Source organism: Platichthys flesus, chromosome 13 (genome assembly GCF_949316205.1).
Source record: "Platichthys flesus chromosome 13, fPlaFle2.1, whole genome shotgun sequence".
In the NCBI taxonomy this organism is placed as follows: domain Eukaryota; kingdom Metazoa; phylum Chordata; class Actinopteri; order Pleuronectiformes; family Pleuronectidae; genus Platichthys; species Platichthys flesus.
In genome coordinates this window covers 20,070,267-20,094,440 of record NC_084957.1, presented here as the reverse complement: position 1 = coordinate 20,094,440, position 24,174 = coordinate 20,070,267, and the positions used below count along the sequence as shown (strand labels likewise).

The 24,174-nt window shown below is 41.0% G+C and overlaps 1 protein-coding gene across 1 annotated transcript in view; it reads left to right on the top strand.

Moving 5' to 3' along the window:
- The window catches only part of adcy5 (adenylate cyclase 5), a 69,166-nt gene that overhangs the window by 15,772 nt on the left and 29,220 nt on the right, over window positions 1-24,174 (top strand). Inside the window, exons 2-3 of the mRNA XM_062403218.1 lie at window positions 18,273-18,422; window positions 18,816-18,937. Of these exons, the coding sequence (XP_062259202.1) occupies window positions 18,273-18,422; window positions 18,816-18,937 (272 nt within the window). The remainder of the gene's footprint in view (window positions 1-18,272; window positions 18,423-18,815; window positions 18,938-24,174) is intronic.

The following is a 24,174-nucleotide window of genomic DNA, read 5'->3' as shown; positions in this document are numbered from 1 at the left end:
CCAATCAGCCTGAAGGACTCTTCTGCACAACCCTATCATTTTAAATATAGAATCGCTGTATCTATAGAGATTCTTGTAGCATTAAGACTCATTCACGAAGTACTTAAAGTATTCTAATACCTCGTCATTTCACAGATTGTAGGGCTTGCTGGGTGTATCGGTGTAGAGCCTGGATCGGATTGTACCAGGTTTGCTGTGCACAAAGTGTGCTTGCCTGCACAGTTACATAGTGCGGCTCACAGGCTTCTTTTGTCAAGGTGGCACGAAGAGTCCATTGAGCCCATTATGTGCCATTATGCTAATTTCTGAAAGTAATTCCATTATCATCAGTAATAAATGCAAATCTTTTGTCCTGTCTTCAGGTCCTTGATGGATAGAGAGTGGAAAATGTGGTGTTTGTCTCTTACTCACACAAGAGATTCATATTGACCGATGACTCACAATGACATGATGGTGTGACAAATGGTCTCAAGTGCGTTGATAACAGAACTGATCATGCAGCCTTTATTTACAGATCCGTATAGTACAATTTGATGTATACTGCGGTTTAGTTCCTCCACCGGTCTCACAGACAAACATCAACGTCACTTTTCTGCGTGTACAGAGCAAACCGATTTAGTGTACTTGGCATCGAACCTCACGCCATCTCCCACAGACCCCTTCATAGTTTTATAGAGGCGCCATTGTGAGCGAGACATAAAAGCAGCCAGCTCTGGACAGAGGGTGCATGACAGAGGCTAGATATGGGGCAGAATGCCCATCGCCAATTACCCCTCCTGCATGGGGAGCAGAACAATAATGGGGCACAAATGTCCCATATGAGAACAGGCAATTGTTTTCATTGTGTATATGTGGGTTTGTGTGGTCATTAAACAGAAGTGATGCTGAAAAATACCACTTCAGTTAACTTAATGGCAAGTCCTCCTTTTGGAGAAGCAGGAAAATGTTCTGGAGAACTCGATGATCAAAAGTAGTGCTACAATCTAAAAATAGATTTGTTTTTAATTAGCCATCCGTTTATGTATGCTGCATTCCCTCAAACATAAGTAGCATTCATATGCTAATCTGTCTTCTGTATTACACAGCGCTGACGATTGTGTCTCAAACCGTATCGTCCCAATGTTCTGCAAGGGAAACAAAATGTTGAAGTGTATTTGTTCCTAAGAGAGGGTAGTGTGTGCGTGTGTATGTGTGTGTGTGTGTGTGTCTACATCTGTTTGTTCTTTTTATATTTAGAAACGTCTGGTTAGATTGTGCTAAAATTAACTCGGAAATTACAGATGGTCCAAATCGGGCGGTGAGGGCCGTCTCTCAACTCTGAGGTTATCATTATTCTGTGGCTGGTTGTCAAGGAACAGCCTCGGTCCTCAGATCCCGCTCCAGTGATGCTTCCCACATGTGTTATGACTGTTTGGCGGAGCGGCGAAGTAACACAGGGTGTGATAAGGGCTCAGTCTCTCTCTATACCTGGCCTTATATGGATGGAGCTTGAACCTCGGCTGCTTTGTAAGCTGAGCTTAATGCAACGGCTCACTGCAGATCGTGGATTAGTTCGAACTCTCATCCTCCTGCTTCCCTGGTGTGAAACTGTGTCATATTCTGTGAATTTTGGGATGAGAGGTATAAAGTGGATGTTTAATGTAAAACTATGGTAGTAGAGCTGAGTGTTTGTATATGAAATAATAAATGGAGAAATTAATAGTCAATCAACAATGGTGCAATTGTTATATACACACAATTCTTATTAAACAAATCTTATTGTGTTTGTGTATGTGTGTGTATATACACACACACAGTTATTATTCCTAAGATATCGTTATAAAACCCTAATGACAAAAAATGTAATTGAGGCTTGATATTTTACAGTTTAACCATAGAATTTATTATAAATAACTTAAAATAAGAAGAAAACACATTTACAACCAAATATTTAGAACTTTAATTTAGAAAATAAAATGTAAAACCTAAATGTTCATCTTTTGTGCATTGTAAACATGTATCGATCACTGTTAAACTGCCAACTGCACTGCTTTCACTTGAGTTGGGATATGAACTCTGAACAACTTCAAACTCCTCCAGAGGAGTTATAAGGAGATTTGAGAGGATTCTATCCCCTCAACTCGCACACTCATGGCTCAAAGTGTGGAGTGTGGACCATCGAAAGCTAAACTCCCCATTGGGGCTTTATGGAGATGGTGTTGATATCCAAAAACGAATCACTTTCACGCTGTCAAACTCCGGTCCTGGATCGACTTGGTATATATTTTTTCACTTTGGACAAATATTTGACCTGACAAAAAAGAAGCGAGGAAGGTTGTTTGAGATTTAATGTACAATTCAAGGTTTAATATCAACAACTACATGAGCGGTATTCCAACGAGAAGTCGAGTTGCAGAGTTGTGTGATTCACTGTACTTTTACTGATGCATTAAGCATAATTTCCTGTGCCAAATTTCCACTCCTACACGACCAATCCCCGGCCTCTGAGGGCTTGTAAATGTGCCGTGAAGCATGATTTAGGATTTTGAAATTATGCTATGGAAAGTATTTAACATGGGAGCACAGTACAACAGATTCCAGACTTTAGGACCTGAAGCTGTGAACAGATTTGCTCAGGCTCACTAATGAGAGCTTTTAAAAATGAAGCATAATGTCCCTGCTCTCGTTTAAGGTGCGAGAGTAATCCACTCACCATCAAATAGGTGTATATTATGACAGAAAATGAGCGAAGCCATCACTTCTAAATGAGACAAACACCTCCTCTTTTTCAGCTAACCATCGTGTCGCCGTGTCCTCAGGACGCTGCCGAAGCCGTGAAATAACATTTCGCTCCCCTCCTCCTTGCCCTTGTGCCTTGCTTGTGGCGTTCTCAGCTTAACTTGTCAGAAATAACACGGCAGAACAATGGCTGCTGGCCGGGAGAGGACCTCTGACATTCCTGTTAAAACAGAAGCACCGTTGTTAGTTAGTTAGTCGTGTACGAAAGCCTGAATGGACCAGTATGCTCCTACCTTCATAGAGATACATCTGTAATGTGCAAACGTGACCTCGGGGATGCATCGGGGGGGTGTATGATTGTGATGTTTATGAATGCTCAGCTGTACAGCGAAACAAACCAGTTGGAGTACATGAAAGCCTCTTGGGTTTAAAAGTCCTTGCGGAGCAGAAAGCTGCTGCCCCGAAACAACGGCACATTTACATTCAGACTCAAAGACTGAGGCACACCGACTCAACTCTTTCTATCAGGAACATGATCCAGCTTTAGCTCACCAGGTGTTGACTGTCCAGCTGCTCTCATGCGGATGGGCACTCAAGTCGGGACATTTAGGCGAAATTATCCAGCGGGCCTGTTTGTAAAATGTTTGGAAAATGTCCGAGTGACAATACAGCAGGCGTTGATGAGGTAAAACATTTCTTAGGATGAAAAAGATGTGTCATACACATAGAAGATGTAAACTTGAGAAGAAAAGCTTTTGGTGTTTTCGGAACTGACACTAATGGCAATGTGCTTGAATCAAAAACATGTGATTTCCACCCAGACGTTTTTCTTTTGACTCGAACGAGTCTGGATGAGCTATTACACATTAGGAAAAAGCTAATTGATAATTTTATAACTACCTAATATGAGAAGAAATTAGCTACCTCGGTTCAGGATTTTTTTTTCACTTTCTTTAACAGTACGCCATAGAAGTACTTATTTATTTTTTTAGCTTTTAGGTTTTCGTCCATTTTCCCAGGAAATAATTTGATGATTTCAATGAAACAATCCGGGTTTTTTAAGGGACTGATATGACTGTGTGTAATCTGAGGAAGCTTGAATATATTTAAGAGAACTGTTTGCGATTTGTACCATTCTAGTTTCCTGAAGCAATTGTTTCAAGTGACACAAGAAGATTGATTTATTTTTTGGGGGGAAAGCTTGAATAACCCGGGCAAGTATGCTAGAGATAGTCGGGTATGAATAAATGACAGTTAAATAAAGTGTGGACTGTTATATAGGCAGCTGTGTGCAGGCAGCAATAAACACATGGACACTTCAGGCCAAATCTTATACTCCAGAGGAGGATATTCTTGAAATTTTTTATTTCTAACACAAGTATAAAGAACAGCTACAGACCTGCAGTCCTGTACAACCTGAGTTATTATCAATAAAAAGTGATAGATGAATCTCCTCTTGAGCTGTAACTCTACTGTGGCCACAGTTTGTTTTTTTATATCTGAAGAAGATCTGGAATTTCATATTGCATGGTTCATAAACAATAAAAGACAGAAAAGAGGAGTCCAACAGACTCACACAGGAGCCACAGTTTAATATCAGCTTACAGCCCTCTGAGAAAAGCTTTTATACAAAACCTGCTCAATGTTAAAGCTTAATTTTTCCAATAAATTCATTCTTTCTGAATTCATTAAATTGGCTCAAACTTTTTTTGTATAACAAACCACTGGGCTGAAAGGATTGAAATCAAATCAATCACTGAAATCAAATGCACCCTGCTTCAAGCGTCTTTCAAATTATGTATTATTTCTGAGTTTAACCAATACACAAACGACGTAAAAGAAAAGTTAAAATAGTTCAAGCCGATTTCCAGGTCAAATTTGATCAAATATTACTTTTAACACTCTGCTGTTGAATTGAGTTAGTTAGTAAATAACTTTGAACAACTATGTCCCTCAGTCGAGCACACACCCCAACAGTCCCCTAAACACGGTCGATTTTTTTCATTGAGATCCTTGAATTATTTTGAGTGAAAAATGCCCTACAGCTCAATGTTAAACAAAAAATATCTGCCCTCTGATCCAGATCAGCACCAAAATTGAATGGGTTCTTTCCCAACCCATATCACATCTTTCGGATTTTTGTGTTAATCTTTTAAGTGGATATGACTAACAGACAAACTGATCAAAACCTAAAAGTGTTAGTTGATTATAGGCAGAAAATATTTGGAGTGGACAATAAACTATCTAGTTTATCTAAATAAAACTAAAATGAACTTGGATTCATTCAGTCTGAGGTGTTGGAACGATCTGAGTTGATTTGACTGTTGTTGTTTCTGTATCTGTGATTCCGACATAAGGAAATAAACGATGTCCCATTAGCACAGAGACAGTGCGGTGTTGTAAACATGCAGAGATGTGTTGCTGGGGAATGTTGACACTACTAAACGCTCTGAAGGGCTTTGGCAGCCTCAGTCGTGCACTTGGCATATTTTGAAAGGTGTTATAGTGTAAACTGTCACTGAACAGGCCAGTTGTAACTGAGACTCAGTCCAACTGCCTCCAAGGGCCTCCAGTCTGTTTTGGCTCAGCGCTGTGGAAATCACAGTGTGGGCGTGTTTGATCACTCACACAGAACTGTCATGGCCGCTGGCCGCCAGCACGGCTCCCAGACACCCAAACACAACAGGCGCTCAGACACAGAGCATTGCCACCGCCAAACTGTGGAGCGAGCAAAGATAAGTGCTGAGGAACTTGGGATGTCGGAGTTCGAGCCCCAGCCTGAACAGTCTCCGCCTGCTCCTTCTTCTTCACTCAAATTGTCTTGGATCCCTGAAGCCGCTCGCTCCTGCACATCTTTCATATTGGTGATGGGTTCCAAACTGGTTTCCAAACTTTATTCTCTTACATCCCAAAATTGCATCGCCACCGTCTCTTGACTTGAGAATTGTTCTCATTTTTTATCAGATAAAAGCTGGTAAAACTAAAGGTACAGATTTGGAAATGATTGGATTTCCATCAAGATCATGAACTGCCCAATTCTATTCATGTATGGTACGTCAAGTTTCTGTTGAGCAAATTTATTATTTTTCCGAACTGTGATATTGACATTTCTGTTGATATCAGGGCCAGACCAATACAATTTTAATTTAACATCTTAAAGGAATGAGTCAAAGCATCAAGAAAAATGTTAAATTCAACATCATGGATAGGTTAAAAAAATAAGAGACACACTTTCAAGATTCAATTCAAACTTCTACAAATGTATAATCTACTAATATTAATGCACATCTCTGCCTCTATAGAATGTCTTGTGCAGATTGAATGGTGAAATTGTTCTTCACAATCGGTTTCAGTAATAAGGGAGTTTTTTTAATCTTTTAGCTCATAAACAGTGTGGTGATCAGAATTAGGAATTTGAAGAATTTGTGCCCCGTTTATTTATAAAGAGAAACCAGAAATTGAAAGAAGTGGCTGCATTCTTACAAACTGAAATAACTGATAATGGACAGGACACACACAAGGATGTCGATGGTTCCACCAAACATTAAAAGGGTAAATCCGTGACTCCTCCAACTGGATTTCATGCACCAGAGGATTTGATGCACCAGAGGAGTTCCCTTCAACTTTATTCTTGACTTTTGGACTTCAATGCAAAATTAACAAAATGTAATCCTCTCTTTATTTATTATGTATAAATCTAAACCTTAAAGCCTTGTGGTGGTGTTAACGGTTCTTTAAAGGCTTTAGCAGTGGACTAGTGACAGGAATCTGTTTATAATGGCCTCCCTGTGCTGTTCCGTAAACACAATTGATAGTTTGTAGTCAGCTGACGGCCGCACAGCTGTGAATAAGCTTGGGATTGTGAAGCATGAATGAAACAGCTGAACTCGGTCAGTCGGCGTCGGCCTTTAACCGACGCCACACTCTGTTAACGGTGGCCTCGTTCCAGCAGTTATTGCAACGCTGCCGTTCATGATCAGTATTGATTTGATTAGATTCACGTTAGTGCTGGTTTTAGTTTCAACTGTGTTTGACAAACTCTTTTCTACTCTCCCTTTTTAGTACGATTATGATATTGTATTGGTTTAACAGGAAGTAAAGGAGGAAGTATCAGAGCCTGACAAATTTATTGGTTGGCCAATAAATTTAAACAGCCAGTAGGATCCTTTTAAAGGCATCAATCAATATCAGCATCTTATTTTACAGAGTAAACGATGTACAAAGGATGTGAATGTTTGGTCACGCTTAAATGTTCTTACTTTTTCTATTGCCTTTTCTATTTATTTGATATTTAACTGTAAAATATCAAACTCCATCACATTTCTTTTTCGTAAGAGTTTGATAACAGCATCTTTGGAATCAGAATATAGAAATACCTCTAATATTGACACCAGGCATAAAATAGTGATCATAATGGTCTAACAGGTATCCTCTGTTAGTGTTGTCCATACAGGTAATGATGTCAAATACAAAATAAGATTTGTGAAATTAAAACTTGTTCAATTACCATAAGTAAAGCATGTGCTGAGCTGAGATTTGACAGGAATCAATGAAATGTTTTTTATGTTTTCAAACTTAATACACTGATATAGATTTGTTAAATTGCTTAACACATACGTCCTTTCAATAAGAATGAATGTTTTGTTTCAGCTTATGTAATGTAGTAACCTTCTGTGCTTTAGTAGTCTCAGTATGAGACTTGTCAGCTGTTTTTACTTTATAATACACTGATGCAATATAATCCACTTTGAATGCATATCTGAATACCAAGTGTTCAAAATGCTCTTAATTCACGTCCACAAGTATCCGAGCTGTATTTGTCTTACTGTTCTTCACGTTTGTCCCCAAAGTTAATTGTTAGTCGTTCATGGCATATTGTTCTTGGAGCGTTGGCTATATTTGGCTTTGCCTCTCAAAACGGTGTCAAGTAAATATACAGAACAGGGCAGAGTTGCACATAAACTAAGACTGAGCATTAATATTTATCCCCTGCTGGTTCAGAGATGGCATGTATGTTGGAGGCTCGGTACTTTCTCCCACTAAGCTTTTGCTCTTTCTCAAACACACACACACACACACACACACATACACACACGTTCTGTCTGTGGCTCCCACACACATTCAGCTCTTACTTCTTCTGAGATGTACAGGTTGGGATAGAACAGGATTTAAACTCTTAAAGCTAAGCGCTCCTGTTGTTGGGGGATCTTTCCGTCTTTCTCCATTTCCTGCTAATAAAAAGCCGGGGTCGTGTTCTGCTGAGCCTCTTAAAGCTGTGTGATTTGTTTTGTCTCGTTTGTTTCATTTTACGAAAGTCTTTCTTGTGCCCAGGTAAATTACAGACTTAAGCTTCTGCTTGTTTTCTACTTATTCTGTTGCAGTTGGCTCTCATTTTGGAGGACGTATCACAGTGACACAAATAATGCTTACTGCTCAAAGTATAGGCCTCCAAACGAGATGTGAAACAGCAGTTCTCAATGTGCAGCCAGGACGTTTGCCTGATTCTAGAGTCACCACAATCATATTCAGTTCTCTGCACTTGAAAATTTGTAGTTTAAGTTTTCACAGAATAACTGAGACTGTGGAATGAGTAAAACCTTTTTACGCTTTAAATACATTTAATTATCATCATTGATTCATTTGCTGAAGTGAAACAAATGGATGAATTAAAATGTCGATAGAAACTTCTCAAGCCTCTTCTGCAGCATAATCCATTTTTCCTCTGTCCTCTAATGATGGTTAGATTCATCCGTTCACATCGTGGCTCCTGCCTCAAAGTTGGGCATCAACAAACATTGGTAACATGGACTGTAGATAAAGATGAACGACGCGTCTCCAATTCCTCTTCGGCCAATTCTCTGACGAGATTCATGTAGTTTTTAAAATGGGCCGTGAAGCTATAATGTATGAAAAATAGCATCGCAAGCACATCGGTCTGCAGGCAGTGGTTATGGCATATTGACCGACCTTATATATATGTCTATATAAGATCATGTCGGTGTCCATAAGGAATATTATATCACACGCATAACAAACTCAAAACGGTCCATTTAAAGCTGAAATAACTATTATCAGAATTAAGTTTATTGGCCATTGTAAACATATGCAATGAATTCAAGACCAGGATCACACCAACAGAAAAACAACAACAAATGTTCTTGCATTGTAGTGATGGATGGTCCGGACAATAGCATGAAAAGAGAAAAGGATCCTTTATTAGTCCCCCCCACAAGGAAATTAGGAGAACATGTAGTATGTTGTTGCTTTTCGTCGGAGTGTCAGCATGATTACGCAAAAACGATCAAACTGATATCCGGGAATGAGCGGATTCTGCAAATCCTTGTTCCTTCTGCAAATCCTTTGTTTTTCTCTTTCTTTAACAAGGCCAAATAGGTTGTGGGGCTTGGCGGAGGTTTGCCCTCCTCCCACTCTCCTCCAGTTACTACAATGAACATGTTAATAATGTCAAGCTTTTGTTTTTCTGCCTGTTGAGCTGTTAGAACGATACCACTGGAGGTGACCTGGTGGCCCAACGTTTAAAGTGTGTATAACTCCACTGTTACTATCAATTAAGGCTTGAAAAGGCCCCAAAAGGATGCCATGAAAAGCTTGAATCCACGTCAGGTGGCACCAGTCTGGGGGAGGGGGGGGAGCGAGCATGAGGAGTATTAGGAGACGAGTTGTCCCAGGAGAACCATTGTTTCTCCTAGCATTTCATCATTGGGGCAGACTAGGGGACGCCTTCTCAGTCCACGTCTTTTCTCTCTGTGATCTCCGGGGCTTCTCCAGTGACACACCGAGTGTGTTACAGGATATTTGTAGCATTGTTTTGTTTTTTTCGGACCATTTCATAAGGCCGTGTTTGTTCTGAGGCTCTACAGGTAATATGGAGACTGAGTCCTTTCACCTCCTGGCTTTTGAATGAATCCGTGCATGCGGCAAAGAATTCCTACGAGCTGTCATCTCTGCCTTTCGTCAAGGTGGATAGCAGTGCACCGGCTGCAGAGACCTGCTGTACCTAGCTATAACAATATATTTATTTCCTGTCAAAGCATTAGAGGAAACTGGATGTGAGTGCAAAGTGTTGACATCAAAGTGCCACACAGCCGTGTCTCCAGTGTGTCCGGAGCTGAAACGCAGCATCTATATTTGGAGGAATCTGCAATCCGTCAGTGTCCCCTCTCTGTCGCTTCCCCTTTGAAGCACGAGATGAAAAATTAAACGCGCCTTTTCTTCTGTTTGTCCGTGGGCTTGTCTTTCTTCTTCAAAGCCGTGACTCACCGAATGACCTTTGAGCTCCCAGGAGTTCAGTGTCTCCCGTGAGGCAGTAGGAAATGCTTGAAAGCGTTCGGTGTCCCAGTAGTGAAGTAGGACTCCCAGAAATGATCCCAGTCAAAGGCAGAGTTATGTCACATTCAGGAAACAGACCGGCAGTTAGCGTGACGCATCCGACCCGTATCCAGCCCCCGCTCCAGAGGATGGTCATGAAGGAGAATCAGCTGACATCGGCCTGCTACATCCATTTCAGCAGAATCATGTGTGACACTGCGACAGGAAGCTGGAGGACAGAGGTCATGCACAGGCTGGTTTAGGGCACAGGGCTGTTTCACTGAAGACATTCGGACATGCCACAGTATAAGCACAGGTTTAACTAATGAAATTCAATACGGGAACCCCTGACCTTAGAAATCATTGACATTTTTTTATATATATCTGCTCTTTATTATTTATTGACTACTCCCTAATTTAGGTTTCAGCATCGGTGCACAAAAATCTCTAATGTACACATTTATACCAGTAGAAACAATGAGGCATAATTAATGATTTAAACAATTCCCTGTATATATTCATATTTATAAATTATGTAAGTACCATACAGCAGACTACACATGCTTATTTTCTAATTAGATTAGTTTAATGTGATGCACAGAAGACACAGAGGAGTCTAATAACAGCAGTGATATGACCGTCACATGCAAAACATCATGTCTAACATACCCAACCTGGCAACGGAACCTGGGTTTAGTTCATTCACGTCAGTCCTCAGGTTTGTGGCTGGTGACAAAGTCTTTAATGTAGCAGCTGACTGCTTTCAAGGTAAAATCCAGCAACACACAAGTGCGAGCTCTCACGTGAAAGACTCTCGCTCTGTTGTACATTGCCCTGCAGACTGAGGCTGGCAGTGGGCTGCTCGCAGTAATAAGCATGCAGCACATGACCTGCATTTATCTTTAAAGCACACAATGTGTCTCAGTGTGCTAACGAAGGGGGTGTACACATATAATCAATTTAATAAGCTAATCAAAAGTAAAAGTAAAAATCAGACTGACACAGTGTTGCAGGGATTACCAAGGGGCAAAACAGAGCTAACAGAGGCCTGTTTATTTCTTCCTCTGACTAATGGTCCAAATAAAATTGATGGTTTGCCTTAGCCAGTTCCTCCTGGAACTTGTGATCTTGTGATTGCAAAAAAATTCTAGTTAGAAAGTTCTGATGTTGGATGGAAAAAATAGAAGTTGCAGTTTGCTCTCATTTCTTTCATATTTAGAACACATTGTATGTTTCCTGCATTGATAAAGTATACAGTGCGTTGCTTTTTTATAACCTGCACCAGTCCAGGAGGCAATGATATCTCTTCTCACTGTAAAACTTAGTGGTTGTCCTCCTCTTACTAGTGAAACGTCATATGAGCACTTCTCTTCTTTACCCTAAACATTTTGTGATAAATTTGTTTCAGGGTAAAACGCCATATCTAGTGCATCACACTTCCTGTATACTGACACTCACAGGAATGTTCACCAAGTACTAAAATTCTGTCATTTTGCCCACAATATATACGACAAGTATTAGCTTCATACGTTTTTCTGAAGCTGTAGTTTCTTGTTTCACAATTTTTAAATCCTTTTATACCCATATTTATATAGTTTTCATCTTATTTCACCGCCTTACTATTGATTCCACATATTTTTCTTACTATATAATCCTAATTATTTTTACAGAAGTAGATTCATTATACATGTATCGCTTGAATCGCTAGAACCTTTAATTTTATATTGCAAACATATCAGAACGAATTAATCAAATGCATTTGTCTTTTGCTCTTAAAAGGTTTTGCGAAGACTGTGAATGTTTTTGAATGGGAAATGAAAATTGAGTTTGCATGCCTGCATTGTGCAGGCTACAGAAATGTGTCCTGCTTCACAACTCATACTCGTATCATATATATAGCCATTTATATAATACATTTTAATAATAATACTTTTTATATATACATAGGTTAGTAAAAGTACCGTTCCTATAAAAAAACAAGGTGTGAACCATTTTGGTCTAGTTTTCGATTGTTTGCCATTAGTCCTACACAGACATGATGAAAAAGAAGCAACATGAATAAAAAGTGTGTCACAATCACACATTCAGCCTTCTGTCATCCCCGTCTCCCTAAATCAAGATCACAGGACTAAATATCACTGCATGTTCCTAAAATACTTGTTATAGATAAAGCTGAGGGTCACTCACTGTTGGACAAACTGATGTCTGATAATTAAAATGGAGGTGACCAGAAAATCCATTTGTGGTCTGACATACTCTAAGTCTATACATTGGATACATAGGGTAAAATAACTGATGTGTTCTACTTCAAGGCCGCTTTATTATATTTTAAATGTTTACATGTCATTTGCATAAATATGGCTTAATGCTTATTCTTGCACTACTCACTTTACTGACTGCTGACAACGAAAAGCCCACCCCCTCCCCCGCTTGGTGGTTAGTTATGGTCAAAGGGGAGCTCCCGCCGTGACGTGTGTCGTCTGCGTCTCATGACGACCGCTATCGTGTCATTAGTAGAAAATCCATCTGAGCTGCAGGCTCCAAGAGGAGGAGAGTAAAACAACACTTCCTTCAGGAGAAGAACTGACACCAGTTAGATTTACTTTGAACGATTCTTTAATCTTTTTAATCAACAGGTCATATTTTGTATGTCTTGAAAGAAATAATGCAGATGACAAAATAGTATATACAGTTATTTTATTTTAAGTGAATACAACTTGTTTCTGTAAATTTGATTTATAAATTACAGCCTCATATTATAGTAAAGCTCCAAAGCGGTGAATCTTTTTCATTTATCAGTGGTGATGAGTTGTTGTGATCACACAACAGGTTTCTTTTTAACTGAGACCACAGGACTGAACCTGACCGATTAAACCTTCAGCCGATTCAAATCTGGTTTATGCTTGCTGATATGTGCTGTTTGAAAACGTATCTATGACCATTCAGATTTCATACATTTTGTCAATAGATTTCAGATCGCTTGGAACCAGACAAGATGTGCATTTATGTTTACATTTTATGGAGCAAAAGTCGAACAAAGCTATATATATTTTAGTTTTTCTTGAAACACGATTTGATTTGGCTTAGGGAACATCTGACTTCACCACGTTCAAAGTTGAATGAGCAGCGTTTTTGTTGATTCCTTGATGCGGACTTGTTCAATAACTACATCTCAGGAATCGTTGGCAATATCTTCAAATATGTCGATTTAAAATGTTTCTCCCTATATGGTTATTGGTATCAGCCTCCCCAGATGTTAAATTACCCCTATACGCAGAATAATAAACAGTAAAATACCTGTGGGAGCACCTGTAGACAAACACATTTTAGTGCCTGGAGTGTTCCCATCACGTGTTCTCCGCTCAGTGGGGATTCAGCTCTGTGGGTATAATAATCTCACCTGCGACAGCTTACTTGAGGCATCATTGCTGTCGCAGGTACTCGGCCACTCTGGGACTTTGAGGTGTGTTTGCTTTAACCAGTTCCTGTGAAACGACTCTCCCAAGTGCTCTCGATTCAGCAGCTTTTGAGTAGTATGGAAATGAGTCAGCGCGCGTGAGGTAAGCAGAACAATAGGCGGGAGTCACCTGGGGAAATGACTAAGAATGTTCTTATTGCGTATGTCAAGTTTGAGACGACACCGATTTGTTTACATGTCTTTAATCATTACATCCAACAGTCTTTCTATATTTAATAATAGAGTATCACGTCCTTCCCCTGCGGAGGATCTCTGCATCTTTCTGCCTGTCGTGTCTCTCCGCGTCTCACTCTCTCTCCATGTTGAGGAAAAGCCCGTAGCTTTTCCAAGGCTTCAGTGAGCCACAGTGGCATTATTAATAGAAAGAGGCTGCTGCTGGGGAATATTTGTATTGACCTGTTGAAAGACTTTTCTCTGATGCGTGCTGTTTCTATGGCAGTGCGGGGGCGGGATGCTACGAGCGCTCGGTGGAGCTCCGTGTGCAGCTGCATCCTGGCTCGCTCCGCTGCAGGGAGCAGCATCCACAGCAGGAGACGGCGTTGTCCAGGACCACTTTTAACATTCAGACGCTTGTGCAGTTTTGCACTTCAGCATTCCCTCCAGGGCACTAACTTCAAGTGTGTATAGCACAAAAACACTTTTAATAGATACAATTACAAATAAGATTCTGTACATACCTACCACTGTCAAATCTACCTGACGAGACGCTAATTATGTTTGCAGATGAGGCTACACAGCAAACGGCAAAGAATCATTTTGATCCAATTCGTGTGACTAATGCTAACATTGGCAGCTTAAGATAAGATGAGATAAGAGGAAGAAATATCAAAGAATTACCTTTTTTTTAATTCACACTGTTCTCTGTCTCACATCTTGTTTCTTAACTTTCCCTGGTCGTGTCTCACTTCCAGTCTTTCACCAGATGCTCCAGCTGCTGTGTGTGCTTGATTTTCACACCGAGACCGGCTGAGGGGGTTTGGACTTCATGTGTTTTTTTGTTTGTTTTCTGGCAACACAGTGGTGATGGTGTGAATATGAAAAGAAGCCGCCTCATACCAGCTGCCTGCTGTCGTTCAGCCCTGGTGTTTTTTGTATTTGAAAGGTGGAAACTCGAAGGTAGTGATTTGGTGCAAATTGAGAACTTCAAATTGAAGGCAAACGCAGGATAGTGAGCAGCAACACAGGGTTTCCCACAGACCCTCTCTTCTACAAGCTGCTGCTTAGTGTAGGTCTGGATAGTAGGTTTACATCTTCTGCAGTAACTCTGGACATGCAGCACGTCAGTGATCACATTTCCCCTCCATCCCTGAACATCTTTCTAAAACATGGATCCTTTTTTCTTCACAGAGAGACTGTAGTGACAGCACAGTCATATGTTTGATGGTGGAAGCTTTAGATGGATTTCTGTTTATTAGATGGAATATTTTCAATCAGAAAATCCATTCCACGTATAATAATGTTTCCTGTTGCCAGGAGAAATATAACATCAAGTCAGATTCATCTAATCGCCTACAAATAAAAAAAACAGGTTTCTTCTATACATGATGTTTAAGAAATCAGGTTACTGCATAAAGCCTTAAGGTAAAGATGTCACTTAAGTACATGTAAATGCAGCTCATCAGTAAAACCCATGGTTACAGGATGAAATGTCTGAATGTTGTGTGGGGTTCCTCAATGATCAATGTTTGAACCATTTCTACTCATTTCACAATTTCCCTTTTTATAAATAATGATATATAGATGTATTGTTTGTGTTCAGGCTTAATAAGTTGAACCCTGCGACACATATTTTGAACAGACATGTATATTTTGTTCCTAAGGCAACAATATTGAAAAAGCTTAATGTGAGATGAAGATATTTTACTGTAACTGATAAAGCATAAATTGAAGGGATTCAAAAGTAATTGGACACTGGGCTATTAATTGTTTCTTGTTCCTCATCTCTCCTCATCTGTCAAACATCTGGAGTGGTTCTGTTATGGCTCAGACACGTGTGGCTGCCAACTGAACTGGCACCGGGACGAATGCAGAGGTTTACAGGAGACTAGCTTCAGTGGAATGCATCAAAATTCATTGGACGGCATTTTTCTCCTAAACGAGCGTAAACTTAATCGGCTAAAGTAAGATCATTCTCCTGATTACTATTTAATTGAGCATGCATTCCGCTTGCACAGGGCCAGGGGCTCTATTTTAAGTGCGCAAGTGCAACGATCAGTAAGGAGCAGCAGGTCAGCGGCATACAGACTGTGTGGGCGTCTCCAAGCACACCAGCTATTTTGGTCCGTGTAGGAGCAGCAGCGCAACGTGCACGAGGGCCGGCTGAGGTGGAATATGGATCTGAAGGTGTGGTGATAATAAATCCTCTCTGAGCGTCTCACATCACGGGTCTGATTGCTCCAAGACAAACACCTCCTCATCTTCTACAGGCCAACATTAGAACGAAGTAACGTTAACTTTGGGCTCTTTAATAAACACCCCTTTGTGTCGTATTAATACTCATATTGTACAACTATGAAGTTCGGGAATAACGTTTCCTATGTGGCAGAGGCTGCCTACAGCTTCACAAACAGACAACCAACTCTGCTGCTGAGTGAGTCTACCTAGGCTGAGCCTGTAACTTGTCACACTTTATCGGCTGTTATTATGTCAAAGACGTCCCAAATCTCAGATAAGTGCAAATTCTGCAGCCGACTCTTTGTCAGTTTGTTCTGCACCAAAGCAGTTTCCACACACACACGCACACATACACAGATTCCTGTCGGAGGTAAATGTTTTGAACATGTTCCCAATGGTTTGCAATTTATTCTCCTAAGGCTTTACAGAGATATCTGGATATAGTTTAGCGCCGCAACTAACAATTAAATTTCTCAATTAATCATTCCAGTCTTTTTTTTATACAAAATAAACTTTGTACTAATTACAGAAATCTCTGTTTGTGTGAAGCATATCTCAAGAACTGTTCATCTTACAGACTTCACGACTGGCATGTGTAATGTTGACGACCCAAGGCGGGACTTCGTCGATCACAGCCGCGCCTTCACGATAAATGATGCTCCACTTCAGGTTCTGCGTCAAGCTTCTCTGAACTTTGAATAACCAGGTGAACAGCTTGTTGTGCCGCAGCGGTCCAGCAGCAGGTCTTTACTCGGTGCAGCTCAAATACTGCAGGTCACTTTTACGGTTTCAAAATATGATGCAACCAGCATCTGCTTAATCCAAACAGACAGGTTTACAACAGAAATTACTTTAATCCATATTTCACATTCTTGATGATCGGCTATAGAACTAATCAACTCTTTGTCTCCGTTCTAATTTACAGCACTTTTGTCAAAATGAATTTACTATAATTAATTGTAATTGCTTGCTATTACTGGTCTTTATTTGAAGGGACAATTATAACGATTATGCGGCTATAATGAAAGCACTCACTTGCCCATGTCTGAAATACTTTCTCTGAGACGTCTTTATGCTCTGAGACGTCACACTTTCCAGAGATCATTGGGAAACCTCTTCATATTCAGTTGTGAAGTTTCAGTAAACAGTTTGAGGTTGTGCAGGTAGCACTTTGTCTTTGTTCTCCGGTCGCTCGGAAACAAACTGCTGTTGCTGTTAAAATGTGAAATGCCAAACCTGTGAAGCGCACGTGTAGATTCCGAATTAAATCTGTGTTCACACTCGTGCGCCAGATTCCTGTACACCTGCCTGCTCCGTGTTAGAAACCCCAGTCATCAGTTTGTAAGAAGTGGTGCACCTGTTCGGAGAAGAACTCATTATTCATAATGTCTTTTAATGCGAAGCAGTCGGAATTTTGTGTTCTGCAGTAAGTTTGCCGTAAAAACCAGCAGACATATTTATCTTCATATAAAGCATGGTGGATGTGGCAGCATGAGGATTTTTGTATTTGGGCTAGAGGCAAATTATGCCGGCTGGCACGTTGGTGCAGTGTGTGCTGTCGCCTCACAGCAAGAAAAGGATCTCCTCCACGGGTCGAAGATCCTAGATAATTGATGGAAAGAAAACACATGCAGCCACCTTGGGATGCTTCCTTCCATCTTGCCTCTGTCACGGTTCTGTATCACGCAGCTCATTTAGAGAGAGTAAGTCTCTGTTTCAAAAGAGGAACGGTCATTCCTATTTATGCGTCACATCCGGCTCCAGATGTTAAGAACTGTAAATGTTGAGGGTTTGATGAATTGGGTAGTCTCCCCAAAGACAAGCCCAATGAGCATTTCTTCATTTAATTGTATTTTTATGAACAAGGATGTGATTGATTCAGACAGCAGCAGTATGGAGCCCTCACTGACTGATCAACAGGGATTGACTGTTTATGGTCAGTTCACTGTTAGTGGAGAGCGAAAGGAATAAGAGAGAGAGAGAGAGAGAAATGACGTGTCAAATGTGCCCGGCAGTATTTAAAGAGAGAATTTTACATTGCTAAGGTTGAATAGTAGGTTGAATCACTATTGTGTTCTAGCAGTCAGTGATAGAAAGAAACTAAATGTGCATTTTGTTATGTTTGTAGATTATTTATCTCAGGTCAACTTCTGTTCACTATGGGTTGTTTTAATTGGAGCAGTGGAGCAGCAGCAGATATGAAGGAGACTGTTGTGAAGGCCACTTTAGTCTCTGTCCATTTCTGTCTTCAAACCATTTTTTCACCCCCTTGACTTTTATGGTTAAAGTGACACACTCTGTTTGACCTCACACTGATGCCCCCACTTTGTCTTTCTCGCCCTCTTCCTCACAGATAGTGTCCAATGTGCTAATCTTCTCCTGCACCAACATCGTGGGGGTGTGCACACATTACCCCGCAGAGGGCTCCCAGAGGCAGGCCTTCCAGGAGACCAGGGAATGCATCCAAGCTCGCCTTCACTCCCAGAGGGAAAACCAGCAGCAGGTGAGAGAGCTCAGATTCATGGCGACAGATGGATGTGGGAGATGTGAGAGCAGTGGGACCAGAAAGGTGTTGGTGATTCAATTAAAAATAATTCTTACGATACACCACGGTTCCCTATTGCGCCCGTTTGCAGCAGAGGAATCCACCACGTTGTTAAAATCCTCCTTCTATAAACATGACATGTTTTTAGTTTGGTCTTAATCCCAAACTGGACCTACCTGATCATTTGTTGTTGAACACTTCAGTTTCCAGTATTCTCCTGATCACCGGTGGAGCAACCGGTTGTTAGTTGTGTTGGTCCCTCTGCCTCCCCTCAGACAAACACAGCCTCCTCCTTTTAATTCACTTATACGCGTCCGCTGAACTTATTCCCCCCCCACGCTTTTCCTGCAGGAGCGTCTCCTGCTCTCAGTGCTTCCCCGCCACGTTGCCATGGAGATGAAAGCCGACATAAACGCCAAGCAGGAGGACATGATGTTTCACAAGATCTACATCCAGAAGCACGACAACGTCAGGTAACGGGGGGGTCTGGACGAGGCAGATTGAAGCTGCTATAAATAAACCCTTTTCTTATCATGTCCACACTCCACGAATCATTCAGGGTTGCGTGTTGCCTCTTAAAAACACATCACACCCACACACATCAGGATACGCTGCGTGTTTTTCTCAGGAATTACAGTGAATACTCAAAGTAAAGATGATTGTGAAATTACATTTTTATATAAACGTTGCTGGCTGCATTCAGCAAGTTTTGAGAAAAGAGAAGTTTGACTTTACTAAGAAGCATTACAGTTTATTTTTCCATGTAATGTTGGTTTATCATGTGTTATCTGTAATAATGGGAGTGAGAGTGGATTTCACACACGATCAAAATAATGTTATTTCTAATTCACGTCTCCCCTGTTGAATTTAAGCCAAGTGGAAATCTTGGTGCTAGAGAACAGTAAAATAAACCAGGGTTTAATCCAGGTTAATCCTGAAAGGTTTAGACCACCCACAGGCGGAGGAGGAGGAGGAGGGAGAAGTGAGCTGTTGCTATGACAACTAGCTGCATGTTTGTTTTTTTCAAGTGTCTCCACATACAGTATCATTAACCGTAATAGCATTTGTAATGTAGTGAAAAAAACAAAACGTTTTGGGCCTGGGGCTGAGGTGGGGGCTTGTTTACGTCCTCTGCATGTGACACGAGTACTGTATGTTCATAAACTTTCATGGAATAAAAAAGTAACGGAGCATTTACCGATTTCAGAATTCACACAAAAATAAATGGCACATTTTTCCAACGGTCTGCAGACATCTTAAAGTTAGCAAACCTGGAACCTTGAGTAGACAGGTTCAGGTCCAGGTCCTAACAGTATTTCACATGATGGTATGGAGCCGGACTGATGCTGGTATTGGGTAGAAAATAAATCTGGGACTGATATTTCCATAAAAGGCTCATGATGTCCGAATTTTTTTTTTTTTTACAGTCCACCAATAAATCAGCCTGGCTCTAGTTTGCAATGGCAAATGGCCAATATGTCCTTAAGCAGTGGGGTTTACTAACATTTTTCTATCTATTGTTTTGGGTTTTGTTGTATTTCCTTCATATCTACTGTTTCATCAGACGTCTCCAACTTTCCCTCCCCATATTAAGTTCAACTGTGACTGTCCCTGTACTCACACAATGTTTTTTCATACTTTCAGAAAATTGTCCCATTCATAGCCTGGTGCAATTATTAGCATTAACATGTTAACGTCCACTGTGTCGGCAGCTGAACTTTAGTATTCCTTATCTTCCTGGTAATAGTTTAAGGGGAAGATACGAGCTTGAAATGTCACATGTACGTTTGTCACTCAAAAACCATATCTACACAGCAAGTGTTTTTCATTCGCTGGCTCACGAAACATCAATGCTCTCTAATACCCACTGACAAACACAACATGCACAATATCCTCCCATGAATTTGTTGCATGCTCAGGAATAATATCTCTATTGCTTGATCAAAGCTCCCGGGTTTGCTCTGTGCCTTTTTTATTTACCTGGGCTATTTAATACATTGTTGTGCTTGTGTAAGCCATGAATACAGCGTTGATGCTGTTCAGCTCTGAAGACATCTTGCGTTTGATGTGGATTCCTGCTACATGTGGAATTCCACTCATGTGATAATAAGTGGACATATAGAGAGAGGAGAGCATAACCCCTGATCCGGTTTATAAATTATCTTTGGCCCTTGAGGTGAAAGTCCTCTTTGATCTCCCACCGGTCGTGTCCTTATCGGCGACTGACCTCTCCCTCCTCGATGCTTCTATGCCGGCCTCAGTTTCGGTGTCATGTACAGTCTGTTCGGTATCAGGGATGCAGTGGCACTTCATTGGTTTTACTTCACACGAGACACTGAGTGTCAGCTCATAATATTCTAGTTCATTTAACAATGAGTTCAGATGCATTTGAAAACCTGTGGGTAGGTTTGGCACCATCTTGTGGAATCTCTCTCTCTCTCTCTCTCTCTCTCTCTCTCTCTCTCTCTCTCTCTCTCTCTCTCTCTCTCTCTCTCTCTCTCTCTTCTCTCTCTCTCTCTCTCTCTCTCTTCTCTCTCTCTCTCTCTCTCTCTCTCTCTCTCTCTCTCTCTCTCTCTCTCTCTCTCTCTCTCTCTCTCTCTCTCTCTCTCTCTCTCTCTCTCTCTCTCTCTCTCTCTCTCTCTCTCTCTCTCTCTCTCTCTCTCTCTCTCTCTCTCTCTCTCTCTCTCTCTCTCTCTGTGTGTGTGTTTTATGGCCTGAAGCGGTCATAATCAGGTGGCGGCCCAAACCTCCATACATAATAGTTGCTATTGAAGCCCCTAATCACTTTGATGTGGCCCTTTTTAATCATCACGGGTTAAGGCATCAGGTCTCGTACACAAAGGTCTTTTCATCTCCATTAATGTGATCATTATCATGAATTATGCTGTTTATTCGACTAAGTTTAAGAGTTCAGTATAAGTAACATGGCAGATTGTTTTTTGAGATTGGACAGGGGTGACATTTTTTTGAAATTTACAGGGCATGTGACAGAAATTACTGACGCTCAACCCCGACGTGCAGCTGGCCACATGAGAACACCAAACACCATTAAATTCTCCACCACCTAGGAGGTTGAGTTTTAACCCCTGTCTGTTTGCTTGTCAGTAGGATGACGCAAAACTTCTGAGTAGTTTTCCATGTAAGTTGGAGGAAGGATGAGACGAACAGGGCCAAAGATTTTTTTTTTTTACTTTTTCACAAATTTCCCTGGAATAATACATGCATTTTGAAAAAGAGATTTTACATATTTAGGGAGCTGATGTCACAAATAAAAATCCATATTAAGTAAATTAAACATGATTTTAGAGAGGGTCGGCTTTTTATTCCTGCTGTATAATAACTTATACAAATAGGACAACAAACCTGTAACCACCAATGTGTCACTGGGATCATGTGGATTCTGTGGAAATCAACAGATTGTGTTTCTACAACAGTTTCCGATCTATTTCTAAATTACATGATTTCCATTCCACTGTTGATATGGGTCCATACTGCTTAAAATACATACCTGTAAATTAGTTTAGTCAACTGATAAAAATCTACATGTTATAAAAGGTGCAAATAATTCAAACGAGGCAAGGACCGAAGAAAAATAAGGGAACGAGTTTGGTCGAACGTCCTCCTGCTGCAGGTTTTTCTGCAAGTCTCTGGGGAGCTGGCAGCACATTAGCAGCATCCACTGAGCCTTTCTAATTTCTATCTGTTGTCATGAGTGTGTGGTTAATGGCCGGCTAACCATGTGTGAACAGGCCTGTCGGGGAGCCGCCAGTGGCTTTTGATAATTGGGGCACTGCTGCGAGTCTGAGTAACAACAGGAAGAGAAGTGACAGCTCCTGCTGCTACAACCAGAGAGCAGGAGGGAAAACAGAGGAGAGCGTCCAGAGGAGGCCGAGTCACTCGAGTCACCCTGTTGCTGCTCTCGTTGGAGTATTTATGTTTCTGTCCGTCTTCATGTGAGCGGAGGACACCTGAGAGCTCACAAACCCAGGTGCCAGGGAAGGTCATTAGATTAACCATTATTTAAAGGTACATTTGTCAATATTTTCTGGAGGGACTGTCTGTGAGATCTCAAACATCTGAAGAGTTGCTTCTGTTCCTATTTGTCCTGCCAGCACTTGATAAAAATGTCTGGAGTTAGCCCAAGTAAGAATACATCAGGAAAATCAGCGAGCGAGTGGGCGTGTTGATGACGTTTCTATAACACGACGGACATGAAACTGGAAGAATACAAATATCTCCTGTTGAAAGGTGTTCAATCTTGTAAAGGTGATGAGATTCAAGAGCTTAGGGCCGATGCTGGTGTCAAAATGCTGTCAACAAAAACAAGTAAACAATGTTAACACGTGATTTCCACAGTGGAATTTATACGTCATGTCCTGTTTATTTTTGTAAAAATATCTGATCCGATTATGTATATACTTGTCTATGGACACTGTTTTAGGCATAATTATAGGGTGTTTTCACTTATTTCCCAGGGGATGATTCATGGATCTTAAATTAAACATCTGGCATTATTAGGGGACTTATTATTCTTGTTTGGTGCAGCTCGAATAAATCTAAGGGGACTGTTTGACCTTGTTGGAGGAATGCACTCTCCCCTGTGCTAGTTTTAGTTGTGTTGCTATAAGTTGTACAGTTGAAGGTGCTTCTGACTTTTAGCCAATGATAGTGGCCCAGCACACAGGAAATTGTTTGCCCCGGAGGTAAAATTCTGCTCTACCTTTCCCTGAGTATGTGTCGTCTCACTTGTGTTTGTCCTCTGGAGTAAAATCACGTCCCGCGGCCAATGAGGCCAAAATGTTCGCTGACTCAGGTATTATGCAAGAGGGCTTTGGGCCGGATGTTCTGATGCTGCCAGGCTGCCCTGTGAGCGTTCAAGGAAAATTCTTAAACAGAACGCTGTGACTGTAGCTGTTGTTGCTGCTATGTAGGCCAGCGGCACCCCGAAGAGACAGCCATGGAGAGAACATTGCATAAATTAGAGGAACTGACCTTACCTTTGTCTCCATCGTCGTCTAACTCAAAAAAGGAGAAGAACTGAAACTGTACAGCGTAGTCCCATGGTTTTAGTGTGTGTAGCGCACTTAATCATGTGCGTGTGTGTTTTGCATAAGGCCTTCCTGCTGATGAGGCTGGAGCCAGGCCTTGCCCGAGAGTCTGTCCCTTGGTGAGCAGACGGCAACACACATGCATGCAGGAAGCACACAACTCACAAATCAGCTGATGCTAACTGCCATGATACACAAAATAAGCAAAGACTGCTCGTCTGGCTACGGGCTTATATAAAGGATTATTTATCCGATTAAGTGTCATACTTTACTCATACTTTACAAAATGATCTGTGTTCGGATGCTGATAGATACTGTAGGGGTTCTATTTTGCAAAATTTGTCGATAAGATGTTAACGCTCATTTATGCTGCATTTTATATTAGGGATGGGCATTCGAATAAATTGTCTTAATCGATCGTCTAGAGAATTAACGATTGATTTTTGATTAATCATGCCTGTAGTTTCTTACCAATTCGCAAAGTCTCTCCTCAATACGTTCCGCCATTGTTGAAATTTCTTCCTCGTGAGTTATGATCATCTTGCTTGAGCCATTGGCTACACTGCCTATGGCGTTCGTTGAGTTTCGAATTCTGCACACATAAAAACCTCCAACCATAAACGTTAGGGAGCATTTCTGCTCCTTGTGAACATGCGGCTGAG